The 15,617-nt window shown below is 59.2% G+C and overlaps 1 protein-coding gene across 1 annotated transcript in view; it reads right to left on the reverse strand.

Moving 5' to 3' along the window:
• Positions 1-1,815: 1,815 nt before the first annotated feature.
• The window catches only part of GATA5 (GATA binding protein 5), a 68,738-nt gene continuing 54,936 nt past the window's right edge, over positions 1,816-15,617 (reverse strand). The window contains exons 6-10 of the mRNA XM_008584511.1: positions 14,901-15,076; positions 7,713-7,838; positions 7,182-7,269; positions 6,677-6,801; positions 1,816-1,971 (exon numbers count right to left, since the gene is read on the reverse strand). Coding sequence (XP_008582733.1) covers positions 1,816-1,971; positions 6,677-6,801; positions 7,182-7,269; positions 7,713-7,838; positions 14,901-15,076 — 671 coding nt within the window. The remainder of the gene's footprint in view (positions 1,972-6,676; positions 6,802-7,181; positions 7,270-7,712; positions 7,839-14,900; positions 15,077-15,617) is intronic.

Raw genomic sequence — 15,617 nt, forward strand, 5'->3', positions numbered from 1 at the left:
AGGGCCACACTGAGTCTCAGTGCCCACTGACCCTTGACGCTGCTCTGTCTGGTGTCCCTCCCCTGAGCTGATGAGACACAGCTCAAGGGTGCACAGTGTTTCCGAGCCTCATCAAGGCCTGCAGATGCCCAGGAGGGCTTTGGTGGGACTCGGGACGGCCCTACCCACCCCACCAGGATGTTTCTGAAAGCGGACGATGGGCTGAGTGACTGCCAGAATCTCTGCAATAGGCAGCCCAGGATGAAGCTGGGAAATCCCATGGGGACGGACAGGGAGAGGGAGAGCGCAGCTCAGGGGGTTTATTTCACAAATTTTCTTATGGCTTCGTTTGTCTCATGTATATTTAAGAAAGATGACATCACATGGAAATCAGGTTGGAAGAACCTCTGGACACAACTTCAGGACAGCCAGACACTTTCCAGAAGCTGGTGCCGGAGACGACCATTCTTAAAAGTTTTAAATGGGGTGGTACGTGGTGGCCAGCTGCAGCTATTTTAGTTGGCATACAATATTTAAAAATATTTTAAAATATTTTATTTTAAATACTTAAATGGAGATTTTTGAATCAAATTGGGAGTTTAAAAAAAAAGATTTGAATTGGAAGACTTTGCATTAAAAAAAAAAATCAGGTTTCTGGCTTCTCTGAAAAAATCAGATCTTGAGGGCTGGCCCGTGGCTCACTTGGGAGAGCCTGGTGCTGACGACACCACATCAAAGGTTAAGATTCCCTTACCAGTCATCTTAAAAAAAAAAAAAAAAAATCAGAGATTGTCGGTGAAAGGCTGGAGGGACTGGTTGGCAGTGAGGACGTGGCCCCTCTGCAGGGCATGCCAGGCCAGGGTGCCCTATTCCCTCCACTCCCTATTGCTCCTGACCTCAGTTGTCAGTGGCCATTCATCAGTTCCCTTGGGCAGCATGGTCTCTGGCCAGCACAACATGCCAAGTTATCATCCCACCCAGTGCAGGGAGGGCTCTTGCAAGGGAAAGAAGGTGTTACTCATAATTCTGCTGGGACAACAGACTAAACTGGGATGGTCCCAGATAAGCTAGGACTTGTGGCCACATCACCACCAGCCCCAACAGTACCTCTGTGTGGCTCAGAATGGGGCCCTCAGACTCTGCCTGTCAGAAATGGTCACAATACACAGATTCAGCCAGAAAAAGGCCCTTTACTGCCCCCTCTGAAAAAAAACGGTCCAAATAAATACACGAGTCCGTGATGATCACGCTGTGAACGGCTTCCCTGGGGTGCTACCCTGGCACGGGGCATAGCCGGCACATCTGTCCCTGGCAGTCCTGTGCTCATGGAAGGGAAATCTTCTGTACCACGGCTCCATCCATCAAATGTGGGACATGACGGACAGACCCCCGAGGCCTCAGGCAGTCCCGGGCTGCTGCTCTCGTTCCTGTAGCCTGCTGGCCTCCGGGTTTCACTTGGAATCCTGGTTTTACAACAGAAGGTTGGGGTTTTCCCGAGTGGCTACAACCTGTAAACATGTTGACGGTGAGTGTTGACGACAGAATTCAAGTTGGCGGTGGGTGCCCTGGGTCAGTGGCAGCTGCAGAGCTGCAGTGTGGTTCAGAACCTTATGCAGCCCCTGGGGAGTCCTTTGCTGTCCAGGGATGGGGGCCTTGAGCCCTTCTCCCACCAGGCTTCCTCTTGCTCTGGACCTGACTGCCATCTGCCCAGAAGGCCTCCCCAGTGCTGTGTGAGGGAGACTCAGTCTTTTTTGGTGGGTGGGCCTGGTGATCTCTCTTCCGTGCTCGAGCAAAGCAGGCGCGAGGTGGATCCTCTGATGCTGGCTTGCCTGGGACTTAGGCCAAGGCCAGCGCGCACCAGGCCTCCTGGCGCAGGGCCCCACTGAGGCCAGCCTGGGGGCCTAGGGCCGTGGAGGGTAAGGCAAACTCCTCGGGCTCGAACTTGAACTCCAAGTGGCTGGGGGCCAGGGGGTCATCTACCTGGCTGGGAGCCTGCAGGGAGGAGAGGAGACGCATGAGAATGTGAGAGCAGAAGCCGGCCACTCTTGGGGTATGGTAGCCCCCATGACAGGGTGATTTGCCCCGAGGGGAACCTCAAACCTCTGGAATGAGGTGGGGACCCCTTGTGAGGGTGGAACTTGACAAGGCACGCAGGGCTCTTGGCCAGGCTCTTAGGAAGGGCTGTCGTATCGATAGCTAAGGCTGACCATGTGCCCAGCTGAGTTCCAGGGAGAGGCCTGTGGGGTCTGATGTGGGTCTGACCCAGCCGAGGAGTCAGACCACCCTGAAGAGGTACACAGGCTCCAGCTCCGGGAACCCCACCCCGACTCCACTTCCCTTACCTGGGAGGTGATGCTGGGCCCGGGGCACGTTGGGGATGCCAGACTGGGCTCAGGTTTCAAAGTGACTGCTGAGCTCTCGGTGTTGGAGACAGCAGAGGGGGAGGCTGTGGAATTTGCTGTGGATCCTGGGAAGGAAGTGGGGCACTTACGGAAGGTGCCGAGCTGGCCACACTTTCCACTCCTGTCCTGGCCCAGATAGGTGCAGGGATTTCTCACGGACACACAGCGAACATGTGGAGGGTCTGGGTATGGCCTCCTCCACCCGCTTTCTGTCCCACCGCTGGGTGAGCTCACACCACCCTGCTTTTCCACCCACCAGAGCCACTGCAGGCCAGAGTGGGGGTATCTGTGCTTCAGGAGGACTATGTGTGAGCCACCTATGTACATCTCTAACACTGGAACTGGAGACACCCACAGCAACCCTGCAGGAAGGGCTGGGGCTGACCCGAGTGGCCCGGGGAACAGGGTACCCCCCTGGCACCAGGTGGGTCCTGGCCCTGCACACCTGAGGAGCCCTTGGTCTTGGTGACATTCTTAGGCTTCCGTTTCCGCGTCTGGATACTTTCCTTCTTCATTGCCAGAGGCCGCGGCACCTGGAGGGGTAGCAAGGGGGGTGGCTTGTCCCCATCCATGCTCCCCCTGGGGCCTCTCGTATGGCCATTTCCCCCATCTCAGCTCCACAGGACCAGCCACTCCTGGAGCTGACCATGTGTTTGGTCAGCTGCCTCCCCCGGGTGTGGCCCTGTCCTCCCAGGTGAGGTGAGGAGGAGCCCGTGGGGCTGTGGCTGGACTCCCTTCCCAGGCTCCCACAGAGCTGCTGGGGGCCAGGAAGGCACCGGGGTACACAGAGGGCAGTGTCCAGTGTCCGCCCCCACAGCCATGCCACAAGCCTCCGTGAGCATAATTGTAACAGCATGGGCTGGGGTGGGGCCACAGCAGTGGGGACATGTGCGTAAACTGCATGCAACACGCTCAGCCGGGGGCTGATCGCTGTCCTGCCTGGGTTGTCCCAGCCCCCTGGACAGCCCGCACTCACCCCGTGCAGCTTCATGTAGAGGCCGCAGGCGTTGCACACCGGCTCCCCCTCCGCGTTCCGCCGCCAGAGTGTGGTGTTGGTCGTGTGGCAGTTGGTGCAGCACAGCCCGGCACGGCGGGACGAGGACTGTGGGGATGGGGAACTAGTATGAGCCCAGAGCCAGAGGCTGCAGCAGGACGCAGGCCCTGGAGGGCTCTGGCTGAGGGCATTTGGTGGCACTTAGGTCGTGAGGTCTGCCCTGGACCGGCCTGGCAGGACACGATGTCCTTGATTCCCCGGAGCTGTGACTCACCAGCCCTCAAGCCCTGGGAAAGGTCACTTCACCTTTCTGGGCCTTGGTTTTCTCATCAGTAAAATGGGGTGACGGACCGCCATGGGCCGGTTGTGGGTAAGAGCCCAAGAAGAGCTGTGAGCAGAAAAGCAGCAGGCATTCTTCTGTGTCGTCTCCTTTAGCCAATGCTGAGCTGTCACCCCATGTTTCTATGGTGCAGCAACCCCCTGAGGCCATGGGGGCCCTCTGGAGCTCAGGCCCCAGGGACAGGGAGAGCGTTCAGGGGCCTGCTGGTCCCTCTGGCCACCTGCCTCCCAAGCCTTGGGACTCAGAGCACATGCTCAGCTCAGCAGCTGTCCCTGGCCCCCAGTGCCCACTGGATGGCGGGCCAATGGTACTGGGTCCTGCCTGCCTGAGTCTCCCACATGCTATGCAGCGTGCCTCGTGTTGGAGCAAGACTGGACCTACCCGGAACCTTCCAGAGGCCCTGACATCCCTATCTCCTTCCCATGGCTCCCAGGAGAGATGGATCCCCCCATACTGCAGGTCTAATTCTGACTAGTGATCCCAAACTCGAATGTGGGGAGTTCTGGTGCCCCCAGACGGTGCTGTCTCCAGGTCCTGGGTCAAAGGATCTGGCATGGGGCCTGGGAATCTGGACCCAGCAAGGCCTGGGAGGCTCCAGGGAGGCTCTGCTGTGCTGGCTGCTGGGGGCCTGACTGGGGCCCTCTGGCTGTGAGCTCAGTGTCCCCAAGCCCAGCCCACCTCTCTCCTGCCTGACTCACATTTTGGCATTTGGATGGAGTCTTGTGCAGCCTGGGGGCTCTGGCTCAGGGCCTCACAGGCATCTCGGATTGAAGCCCTTCCCCACAGCATAGCCCTGCTGGTGGCACTGCACCTCCCACCCCTTGCACCCAGGCCTCGTCCTTGGAGGGTTCTACTCTGTTCCCCGCCCCTGCTCCTGTCCTCAAATGCCCGATCCTAACCCTGTCCCCCTTTCCTCCAATCGCACGGCCCCCACCTGGTCCAGGTGCCCAGCCTCTCTCACCAGGACCACAGTGATGCCCCTGCCAGGTCTCTAACCCATCCTCCCTGCAGCAGTGAAGGTCCAGACCCATCGGCAGTGCCTGGGGCACAGGGACAAAAGCCCATGAGGATGAGGGCCAGACGCTCAAAGCTGTGCACCTCCCCCAAACCCCATTCTCTAGCTTAGGAGAGAGCCAGAGAAGGACCCAAAGTGAGATGGCTCTGGGTGAGGGGTGAGCAGACTCAGGCCAGCCTCAGTCTCCCGGCTGCTGGTCATCTCTAGGATCCCTTCCTGAGCCCACCTTGTCAACTCCCTCCTGTCACCCCGTCCCCCAGGCTGTGCTCAGGGGCACAGGCCCACCCCTGTGGATGGCCTGGGAGACCTGTGCAGTCCTGAGCACCAGCTACTCCCCCAAAACTTGATGTGAACCACCTCCCGCCCTTCCCCCTGCCTGACTGCCCCTTAACCCCCAATCTCTCCGCTGCGCTCTCCTCCCCCATCCCTCCCCACCACTCCAAGCTACAGAGGCTCTGGGAATCCCATCCCCATTTCATCTGGGGGTGGCTCTGGTCTCCAGCCAGGACTCTGCCCTAGGCTCCTGGCTCTGTGACAAAGAGTGAAAAGGAAGGGAAGGGGCCAGGCTGGGGAGGTGGGGAAGGCACAAGAGGGGCCTGTGGGACACAGCTCCTGGCCTGGCTGGGGACCCCAGGGAGGGTGGCCATCCCTACCGTTGGCCGATGGCCTCCATGCCATGGTGGTGTTGGGCTGACATCCAGCCACTCAAGGGTCTCTAGTGGTCTTCCTGGAGACAACTGGGGGTGGGACTTGAGCTCACACTGGAGTGGAGGGAGCTGGTGTCTGTGGCCATGGTGGACGGTGGGGCACCTCTACAGCAGGAGAACCAGCCCAGCTGTCAACCAGGGTCCCAGCCTGTGTCTCTCCCTGGAAAGCCCATGGCCACATCCTGACTTATCTAGAAAGCAGCTGCTTTTACTGGGTAGGATTTGAGACTGGCCCAGGTGCCTAGACCCTCACACCACGGCCACAGTGATGCCCCTGCCAGGTCTCTAACCCATCCTCTCTGTGGCAGTCAGGGTCCAGACCCATCAGTGGCACCTGGGGCACAGGGACAAAAGACCCTCCCTTCCGTCTATCCACTTCTTGGTGGCTGTGGGTACTCTCTGCCCTCCCGGAGCCTGCTGTCCAGTGTAAGGCAGGGTCTCCTCCCAGCCCTGCCACCCATCCCAGGCTAGGATCCTCTGAGCGTCCCCATCCATCCTTCTGCCTTCCTGACAGTGGGGAGAGGCCTTGCCACCTCCCCCAGGGCTGCCAGATTTAACAACAAAAAACCCAGGACGCCCAGCTGGACATGAACTTCAGATGAGCAATGAACATTTTGTATAAGCACGTCCTGTGAATATTTGGGACGTAAGCACTAAAATATTGTTCATGTTTTTCTGAAATTCATGTTTAACAGGGTGCTCTGTATTTTATTGGCAACCTCACTCCCCATGGGCTCCACCATGGTCCCCATCTCCTGTTGTCCCTTCAGACTGAGGGGGAGCCCTCCGCAAACCAGCTGTGACCAACCATTGCTCCACAGCGCACACACGTGTACACATACATGCACACCTCAAATATCCCCCAGAGTTGCCCGTGCATCNTGGGAGCCTGCAGGGAGGAGAGGAGACGCATGAGAATGTGAGAGCAGAAGCCGGCCACTCTTGGGGTATGGTAGCCCCCATGACAGGGTGATTTGCCCCGAGGGGAACCTCAAACCTCTGGAATGAGGTGGGGACCCCTTGTGAGGGTGGAACTTGACAAGGCACGCAGGGCTCTTGGCCAGGCTCTTAGGAAGGGCTGTCGTATCGATAGCTAAGGCTGACCATGTGCCCAGCTGAGTTCCAGGGAGAGGCCTGTGGGGTCTGATGTGGGTCTGACCCAGCCGAGGAGTCAGACCACCCTGAAGAGGTACACAGGCTCCAGCTCCGGGAACCCCACCCCGACTCCACTTCCCTTACCTGGGAGGTGATGCTGGGCCCGGGGCACGTTGGGGATGCCAGACTGGGCTCAGGTTTCAAAGTGACTGCTGAGCTCTCGGTGTTGGAGACAGCAGAGGGGGAGGCTGTGGAATTTGCTGTGGATCCTGGGAAGGAAGTGGGGCACTTACGGAAGGTGCCGAGCTGGCCACACTTTCCACTCCTGTCCTGGCCCAGATAGGTGCAGGGATTTCTCACGGACACACAGCGAACATGTGGAGGGTCTGGGTATGGCCTCCTCCACCCGCTTTCTGTCCCACCGCTGGGTGAGCTCACACCACCCTGCTTTTCCACCCACCAGAGCCACTGCAGGCCAGAGTGGGGGTATCTGTGCTTCAGGAGGACTATGTGTGAGCCACCTATGTACATCTCTAACACTGGAACTGGAGACACCCACAGCAACCCTGCAGGAAGGGCTGGGGCTGACCCGAGTGGCCCGGGGAACAGGGTACCCCCCTGGCACCAGGTGGGTCCTGGCCCTGCACACCTGAGGAGCCCTTGGTCTTGGTGACATTCTTAGGCTTCCGTTTCCGCGTCTGGATACTTTCCTTCTTCATTGCCAGAGGCCGCGGCACCTGGAGGGGTAGCAAGGGGGGTGGCTTGTCCCCATCCATGCTCCCCCTGGGGCCTCTCGTATGGCCATTTCCCCCATCTCAGCTCCACAGGACCAGCCACTCCTGGAGCTGACCATGTGTTTGGTCAGCTGCCTCCCCCGGGTGTGGCCCTGTCCTCCCAGGTGAGGTGAGGAGGAGCCCGTGGGGCTGTGGCTGGACTCCCTTCCCAGGCTCCCACAGAGCTGCTGGGGGCCAGGAAGGCACCGGGGTACACAGAGGGCAGTGTCCAGTGTCCGCCCCCACAGCCATGCCACAAGCCTCCGTGAGCATAATTGTAACAGCATGGGCTGGGGTGGGGCCACAGCAGTGGGGACATGTGCGTAAACTGCATGCAACACGCTCAGCCGGGGGCTGATCGCTGTCCTGCCTGGGTTGTCCCAGCCCCCTGGACAGCCCGCACTCACCCCGTGCAGCTTCATGTAGAGGCCGCAGGCGTTGCACACCGGCTCCCCCTCCGCGTTCCGCCGCCAGAGTGTGGTGTTGGTCGTGTGGCAGTTGGTGCAGCACAGCCCGGCACGGCGGGACGAGGACTGTGGGGATGGGGAACTAGTATGAGCCCAGAGCCAGAGGCTGCAGCAGGACGCAGGCCCTGGAGGGCTCTGGCTGAGGGCATTTGGTGGCACTTAGGTCGTGAGGTCTGCCCTGGACCGGCCTGGCAGGACACGATGTCCTTGATTCCCCGGAGCTGTGACTCACCAGCCCTCAAGCCCTGGGAAAGGTCACTTCACCTTTCTGGGCCTTGGTTTTCTCATCAGTAAAATGGGGTGACGGACCGCCATGGGCCGGTTGTGGGTAAGAGCCCAAGAAGAGCTGTGAGCAGAAAAGCAGCAGGCATTCTTCTGTGTCGTCTCCTTTAGCCAATGCTGAGCTGTCACCCCATGTTTCTATGGTGCAGCAACCCCCTGAGGCCATGGGGGCCCTCTGGAGCTCAGGCCCCAGGGACAGGGAGAGCGTTCAGGGGCCTGCTGGTCCCTCTGGCCACCTGCCTCCCAAGCCTTGGGACTCAGAGCACATGCTCAGCTCAGCAGCTGTCCCTGGCCCCCAGTGCCCACTGGATGGCGGGCCAATGGTACTGGGTCCTGCCTGCCTGAGTCTCCCACATGCTATGCAGCGTGCCTCGTGTTGGAGCAAGACTGGACCTACCCGGAACCTTCCAGAGGCCCTGACATCCCTATCTCCTTCCCATGGCTCCCAGGAGAGATGGATCCCCCCATACTGCAGGTCTAATTCTGACTAGTGATCCCAAACTCGAATGTGGGGAGTTCTGGTGCCCCTAGACGGTGCTGTCTCCAGGTCCTGGGTCAAAGGATCTGGCATGGGGCCTGGGAATCTGGACCCAGCAAGGCCTGGGAGGCTCCAGGGAGGCTCTGCTGTGCTGGCTGCTGGGGGCCTGACTGGGGCCCTCTGGCTGTGAGCTCAGTGTCCCCAAGCCCAGCCCACCTCTCTCCTGCCTGACTCACATTTTGGCATTTGGATGGAGTCTTGTGCAGCCTGGGGGCTCTGGCTCAGGGCCTCACAGGCATCTCGGATTGAAGCCCTTCCCCACAGCATAGCCCTGCTGGTGGCACTGCACCTCCCACCCCTTGCACCCAGGCCTCGTCCTTGGAGGGTTCTACTCTGTTCCCCGCCCCTGCTCCTGTCCTCAAATGCCCGATCCTAACCCTGTCCCCCTTTCCTCCAATCGCACGGCCCCCACCTGGTCCAGGTGCCCAGCCTCTCTCACCAGGACCACAGTGATGCCCCTGCCAGGTCTCTAACCCATCCTCCCTGCAGCAGTGAAGGTCCAGACCCATCGGCAGTGCCTGGGGCACAGGGACAAAAGCCCATGAGGATGAGGGCCAGACGCTCAAAGCTGTGCACCTCCCCCAAACCCCATTCTCTAGCTTAGGAGAGAGCCAGAGAAGGACCCAAAGTGAGATGGCTCTGGGTGAGGGGTGAGCAGACTCAGGCCAGCCTCAGTCTCCCGGCTGCTGGTCATCTCTAGGATCCCTTCCTGAGCCCACCTTGTCAACTCCCTCCTGTCACCCCGTCCCCCAGGCTGTGCTCAGGGGCACAGGCCCACCCCTGTGGATGGCCTGGGAGACCTGTGCAGTCCTGAGCACCAGCTACTCCCCCAAAACTTGATGTGAACCACCTCCCGCCCTTCCCCCTGCCTGACTGCCCCTTAACCCCCAATCTCTCCGCTGCGCTCTCCTCCCCCATCCCTCCCCACCACTCCAAGCTACAGAGGCTCTGGGAATCCCATCCCCATTTCATCTGGGGGTGGCTCTGGTCTCCAGCCAGGACTCTGCCCTAGGCTCCTGGCTCTGTGACAAAGAGTGAAAAGGAAGGGAAGGGGCCAGGCTGGGGAGGTGGGGAAGGCACAAGAGGGGCCTGTGGGCCACAGCTCCTGGCCTGGCTGGGGACCCCAGGGAGGGTGGCCATCCCTACCGTTGGCCGATGGCCTCCATGCCATGGTGGTGTTGGGCTGACATCCAGCCACTCAAGGGTCTCTAGTGGTCTTCCTGGAGACAACTGGGGGTGGGACTTGAGCTCACACTGGAGTGGAGGGAGCTGGTGTCTGTGGCCATGGTGGACGGTGGGGCACCTCTACAGCAGGAGAACCAGCCCAGCTGTCAACCAGGGTCCCAGCCTGTGTCTCTCCCTGGAAAGCCCATGGCCACATCCTGACTTATCTAGAAAGCAGCTGCTTTTACTGGGTAGGATTTGAGACTGGCCCAGGTGCCTAGACCCTCACAACCAGGGTCCCAGCCTGTGTCTCTCCCTGGAAAGCCCATGGCCACATCCTGACTTATCTATAAAGCAGCTGCTTTTACTGGGTAGGATTTGAGACTGGCCCAGGTGCCTAGCCCCTCTCACCACGGCCACAGTGATGCCCCTGCCAGGTCTCTAACCCATCCTCTCTGTGGCAGTCAGGGTCCAGACCCATCAGTGGCACCTGGGGCACAGGGACAAAAGACCCTCCCTTCCGTCTATCCACTTCTTGGTGGCTGTGGGTACTCTCTGCCCTCCCGGAGCCTGCTGTCCAGTGTAAGGCAGGGTCTCCTCCCAGCCCTGCCACCCATCCCAGGCTAGGATCCTCTGAGCGTCCCCATCCATCCCCAGTGTAAGGCAGGGTCTCCTCCCAGCCCTGCCACCCATCCCAGGCTAGGATCCTCTGAGTGTCCCCATCCATTATCCTCTGAGCGTCCCCATCCATCCTTCTGCCTTCCTGACAGTGGGGAGAGGCCTTGCCACCTCCCCCAGGGCTGCCAGATTTAACAACAAAAAACCCAGGACGCCCAGCTGGACATGAACTTCAGATGAGCAATGAACATTTTGTATAAGCACGTCCTGTGAATATTTGGGACGTAAGCACTAAAATATTGTTCATGTTTTTCTGAAATTCATGTTTAACAGGGTGCTCTGTATTTTATTGGCAACCTCACTCCCCATGGGCTCCACCATGGTCCCCATCTCCTGTTGTCCCTTCAGACTGAGGGGGAGCCCTCCGCAAACCAGCTGTGACCAACCATTGCTCCACAGCGCACACACGTGTACACATACATGCACACCTCAAATATCCCCCAGAGTTGCCCGTGCATCGGCGGAGACGAGGCTACACGCAGTGGTGACAAGGAGCACCCTTGATATACAGATTGCAGAGAGAAACGAAAGTGGGTGGAATGTATGCAGAACACTTACATGAGGGTACTTCAAACAGTTCATGGAAAAATAGAATTAAGAGATAATGTGTGGCTGGCTGGTTAGCTCAGTTGGTTAGAGCATGGTGCTGATAAGACCGAAGTCCAGGCTTCCATCCCTGTACTGGCCAGCCGCCAAAAAACACAAAAACAAAACCAAAAGATAATATAAATCTTTCCATGAACTTTTTGAAGTACCCTTGTACATAGAAAATAAACCCCAGAAGCATGCATGCCCATCACCCCTGCAAGTGTGAGAGAAAAATCTAGAAGCCATGTTTGAATCTCTTTACAACGAGCATGTTTTACTTCTATAAAATTAAGAACATGGGGAAAAAAAGAACGACCTGAAAAAAATGTTCAAAGCGCTTCTGTCACCTTTTCCTATACTTTCGCCAGATGCTGCCAGGCAGATGGGAAACTGAGGCTCAGAAATGCTAAGGGACTAGAGAGGAAAGTGGCGGGACGTGGGGTGGACAGAGCCGCCTCCCGTGGCTGAACACTTCGGAGACATGCACTCAGCACCGCCCTGGCCCCAGTGACGCTACACCCTGACGGACGCCGAGCCTCCATCTGTCCTTCCTCACTGTCGGACAAGCAGCCAGGCCTGGCCGCTCTTGGGCCCCCACCCGCTAGGCCTCTCCTGGCCGCTTCGGTTTTTGTCTGTTCTTTTCAATAGCAGTTGAACTTCAAAGCTGCTCCTCGTGCAGCCGGGCTGACGGGGGGATGATGGGGGAGGGTGGGGGCGAGGGGCGAGGGGCGGAGGTCCCAGCGGTGCAGGCAGGGAGGCCGGGAAGTGAAAGCTGCAGGCCAGAGTCGCCCCTGCGGAGGCTGGAGCCCCTACGTGAGACCGAGACCGAGACTGGATGGGTGTGCAGCCAGAGGACGCCACGTCGCCGCGCAAAGACGTTTGGAGCAGTCTGAGCCCTGGGGATGGGCAAGTGGCTGAAATGCCTGGACAATTAGTTTGATAAAGTGCACGTGTCCCCTGCTGGCGAGGGCACTCTGACTCATGTGAGCCTCAGAAGTCTGAGCCCGTTAGGACCCAGGTTTGCTCAGTGGCAAAGGACACTCAGCCCCGCATGACACCAGCCACTTCCGGGAGCTGGCGCCAGAGCCGGCCTCAGGCCTGCCTTCCACCCTGACCTTGGCTGCTGGGCTCCGGCTTCGGTCTGGGCTCCTATGTTCAGGGGGTTGGGCCATATGGGGCTCAGAGAGCCCCTGGTCATGTCTGTACATGGGAGCCAGATCCTGGGGAGGGGGCTTGGGGTGTGTGTGAGGCAGAGGGGTTGCTGTGGGGGAGCTGAGGAGGTGGGTGGGTTGGGGACCACTGTAATGATGCACCTTGCTCGCCCACGCTGACAGACCCTCAGGTCAAAGGGTGGATGCACACAGGGGGCTCAGCACAGGGTATGAAGCTGGGTGCTCCTGCTGGGAGCATGGCAGGGTGGCTGCTTTTTGGGTCACCTTCCTGTATTGTTGCTGACATGCTTCTAAGAAGTTTGTAATAATTTAAAAGAGGGTTAGAACAAGTTCTTCCTGGGGAGGCCCCTCTGGGTGCATTGTTCTGGCCACACTCAAGGAGGAAGCTTCAGAGAAAAACCCAGCCCCCCATGTCCAGGAGTTACGTGGGCCTGGCTCTGAGTCTTGGGGTTTCCACACTGAGCATGGCCCTGTAGGACTGGCCACCAGGCAAGTGGTGGGACTGAGCTCCCTGAGTTCTGGGGTGGGAGAAGTCAGAGAAAAACCCTGGGGTCCTTCTCAGGCAGAAATGGGGAGCAGAGGGGGCCTTGCAAAGTCCCCTGTCCCAGCCCCACTTGGCAAAGGCTTCTTGGGCATGTTCCATGCTCAGGTCTGGATGGACCTGGACACAGGGGTGACCAGACCTTCCCTACACTCTGGAGTCTGTGGCCTTCGGTAAACAGGAGTCCCTCACCCAGGAGGCATCCCCAGAGCTGGGTACCCATGTCCCCCAGACCAAGAGGTAGAGGCTCAACAGGCCAAGCACCCCTGGCCTCAGCCCGTCCTCAGAGGCGGTCTGTCCAAGCCCTGCACCAGCTGCCCAACTGAATCTCTACAACTTGGTGTGGGACAGCTCCAAAATCATCTCCTCACTACTTGGGTGAGAACACCAAGGTACAAAGAGCTGGGGACTGTCCACGGGATGCTATAGCCCAGGGGCATGGGGTCCAGCTGGAACAAGCGCCGCCAGGGCTGAAGACCTGGGGCAGGGCGGGGGCACAGTGAGGGGGTCATATGGCGCCCAAGGCAGACAGTTCAGGGTCCTAATCCGGGGTCTGCACTTGAGGGCTGACTGCCCTGGGCTGTGGTGAAGGTGGATGAGGTACCACGCCTCAGTGTTTGGAGGGAGGCCCCACGTCAGGGATGTTCTACCGTGGGGTGGGAAGAGGGGCTAGGGGGTCCCATACCTTTGTCTCTGGGGGATACAGGCGGGTTCTCCCCTGACCCCTTCTCTTGTTCACCACTGTGTGTCTTGGTGGCGCCTGGCTCAGGGCTTGGTGTAGGGCAGAGTGGACAGAGACAGACGAAGGCCAGCCTGCTGCATGGGGTGGGGGGCCAGGTTGCAGTCCCGCAGGACCTGGGCTGAGCTCCCTACCCCCTCTTAACCTTGGTTTCCCCATCAGTGAAGGCCTCCTGGGTACCAGGCTGGGGAGACACATCTGGGGGCATGATCATAGGGGCAGATCCGGTGAGGGAAGAGGCTGAGAGAGTGATGTGGACTCTGAGGGTCCCCTTCTTCCGACAGGCACAACGTGGGTGGAGGGAGGCTGGGACCCACAGAGCCCCAAAGGCCAGCTTGGAGGAAGAACGTCAGTGGCTGCCCTTGAACTGCAGCTCTTGCTTCCCACCTGTCCTGTCCTGTCCCACCCTGGACTTCAGTCGGTTGGGCCCAGGCCTGCCACAGCCCAGGGCCTCAAGTTTCCACCAACGGCCTGGAGCTGAGTGCCCCACAGAGCGGCAGCCACTATCCACGCAGTGCAGAGCAGCACCCTGCCACCCAGGGTGGGATCTCCAGGCTGGCCGGTGGGTCCTGATGCGCCCACACCACCACCGAGGGAAGGCTTGGCCTTCCTCTCGGAATGTCCCCCCAGGAACATTCCACTGCTGGGACCTCAGACCTGCGGGAGCCACGGCGGCCTCATTAACTTTAAACAACTTGCAATAACATTGACACCCCAAACTTATTTGTAACGTTACTCATGAGTACAGGTTTGCCTGTGAAACGGTACAGAACTGTGTCTTTAAGCCCTCACGCAGCTTCTAGGGCAGAAGTCTGGGCTTCTGAGCCCCCCACTCCCCACTCAGCCACAGGCCAGGAGCAGCCAAAAGTGAGAATGAGCTTTCTCCAAGGAGGCAGAAAACCGGTATCCCTGGCTTCCTAGCAGTCTCTAAAGCACAGCTGACAAAACAAAGCACACCACCCCAGGCGATGGTGGACCCAAAGACCCCTCACTTAGGATTTCAATACCCCCCCAACAAAGCATCTATCCAGCAGCCACTGTCCTCTCCAGCCCCATCCCTGGGCAGGGTCACCTTGAGGTGTTTGACACTTGGCTAGGCCGCAGCCCCAATCCTGGGGCAAAGCTCACTGCCCAGCCAGCCCTTTCCCAGGGAGACCCTGCAGTGCATGGCGACCAGAGCCTGTCTCTTGTCTCTTTCCCACCGAGCGCCACACTGCAGCCCAGGGCTCCCAGGGCCATCCTTGTGTACTCCACTGCCTGGTCCCAGAGGAGCTAAGCCGGCCTGGCCCGAGCAAGGTGTCCAGGGCTGTTCCTTGCACACTCCTGCACAAGAGGTTCCTCCACCCCTCGGGGCTCCAGCTTCACTTGCCCGGGGACCAGTCCCCTCCAGCGCTGCGCCCTACCCCCTGAACCGGCCCGCACTCACCAGGCGCTTCTGGGGCCGCACGAGTGGCCGGTTGACGCCATTCATCTTGTGGTAGAGGCCGCAGGCGTTGCACAGATAGTGGCCGGTGCCATCACGACGCCACAGTGGTGTGGACAGGGCCCCGCAGTTAACGCACTCGCGACCCTCTCCGGGGAACTCCTCCAAGAAGTCGGACACTGTGGGGACAGGCGGCTGGTGGGCCCGAGCCTCTGCTCCTCCCCAGGAGCCTGAGGGTTTCCTCTGGACTACCTGTGCCAGCCATCTTTTTTGAGCCTTATTTTTCTTTTATTTTAAAATTTATTTACTTAATCTTATTTTTCTTTTAATTTATAAGCAGTCAAACTCGTTAGAGTTGCCTTTGTAAGGGCGGAGTGTTAATAAACCAAACTTTAGGGTGGACACCCGGGTTTGAATCCCTCTGAACCAGGGTCCAGCACTAGCATCCACATTTTTGACTTGCCCTGGGGCGTCTACACAGCAGAGGGAGGCGGGTGAAGGGGCTTATCCCCGCGCAAGCGCCTTCGCCCCAGGCAGGGCCAGGCTAACGCCGCAGACCACCTCCTCCGCACAGTGGGTCTCCTGGGAAGGGCGGTGGGCGACTTGGAGATCCTACAAGTACTACGATGGCCTTATTGTCAGCTTTGTTGTGGTCGCAACCACTGTGCTGCCTCGGAAGGCAGGACAGCCCGGCGTCGCCACCCACTCGGGCGTCGCACC

This window comes from Galeopterus variegatus, unplaced genomic scaffold (assembly GCF_000696425.1).
Source record: "Galeopterus variegatus unplaced genomic scaffold, G_variegatus-3.0.2 Scaffold3285, whole genome shotgun sequence".
Lineage (NCBI taxonomy): Eukaryota > Metazoa > Chordata > Mammalia > Dermoptera > Cynocephalidae > Galeopterus > Galeopterus variegatus.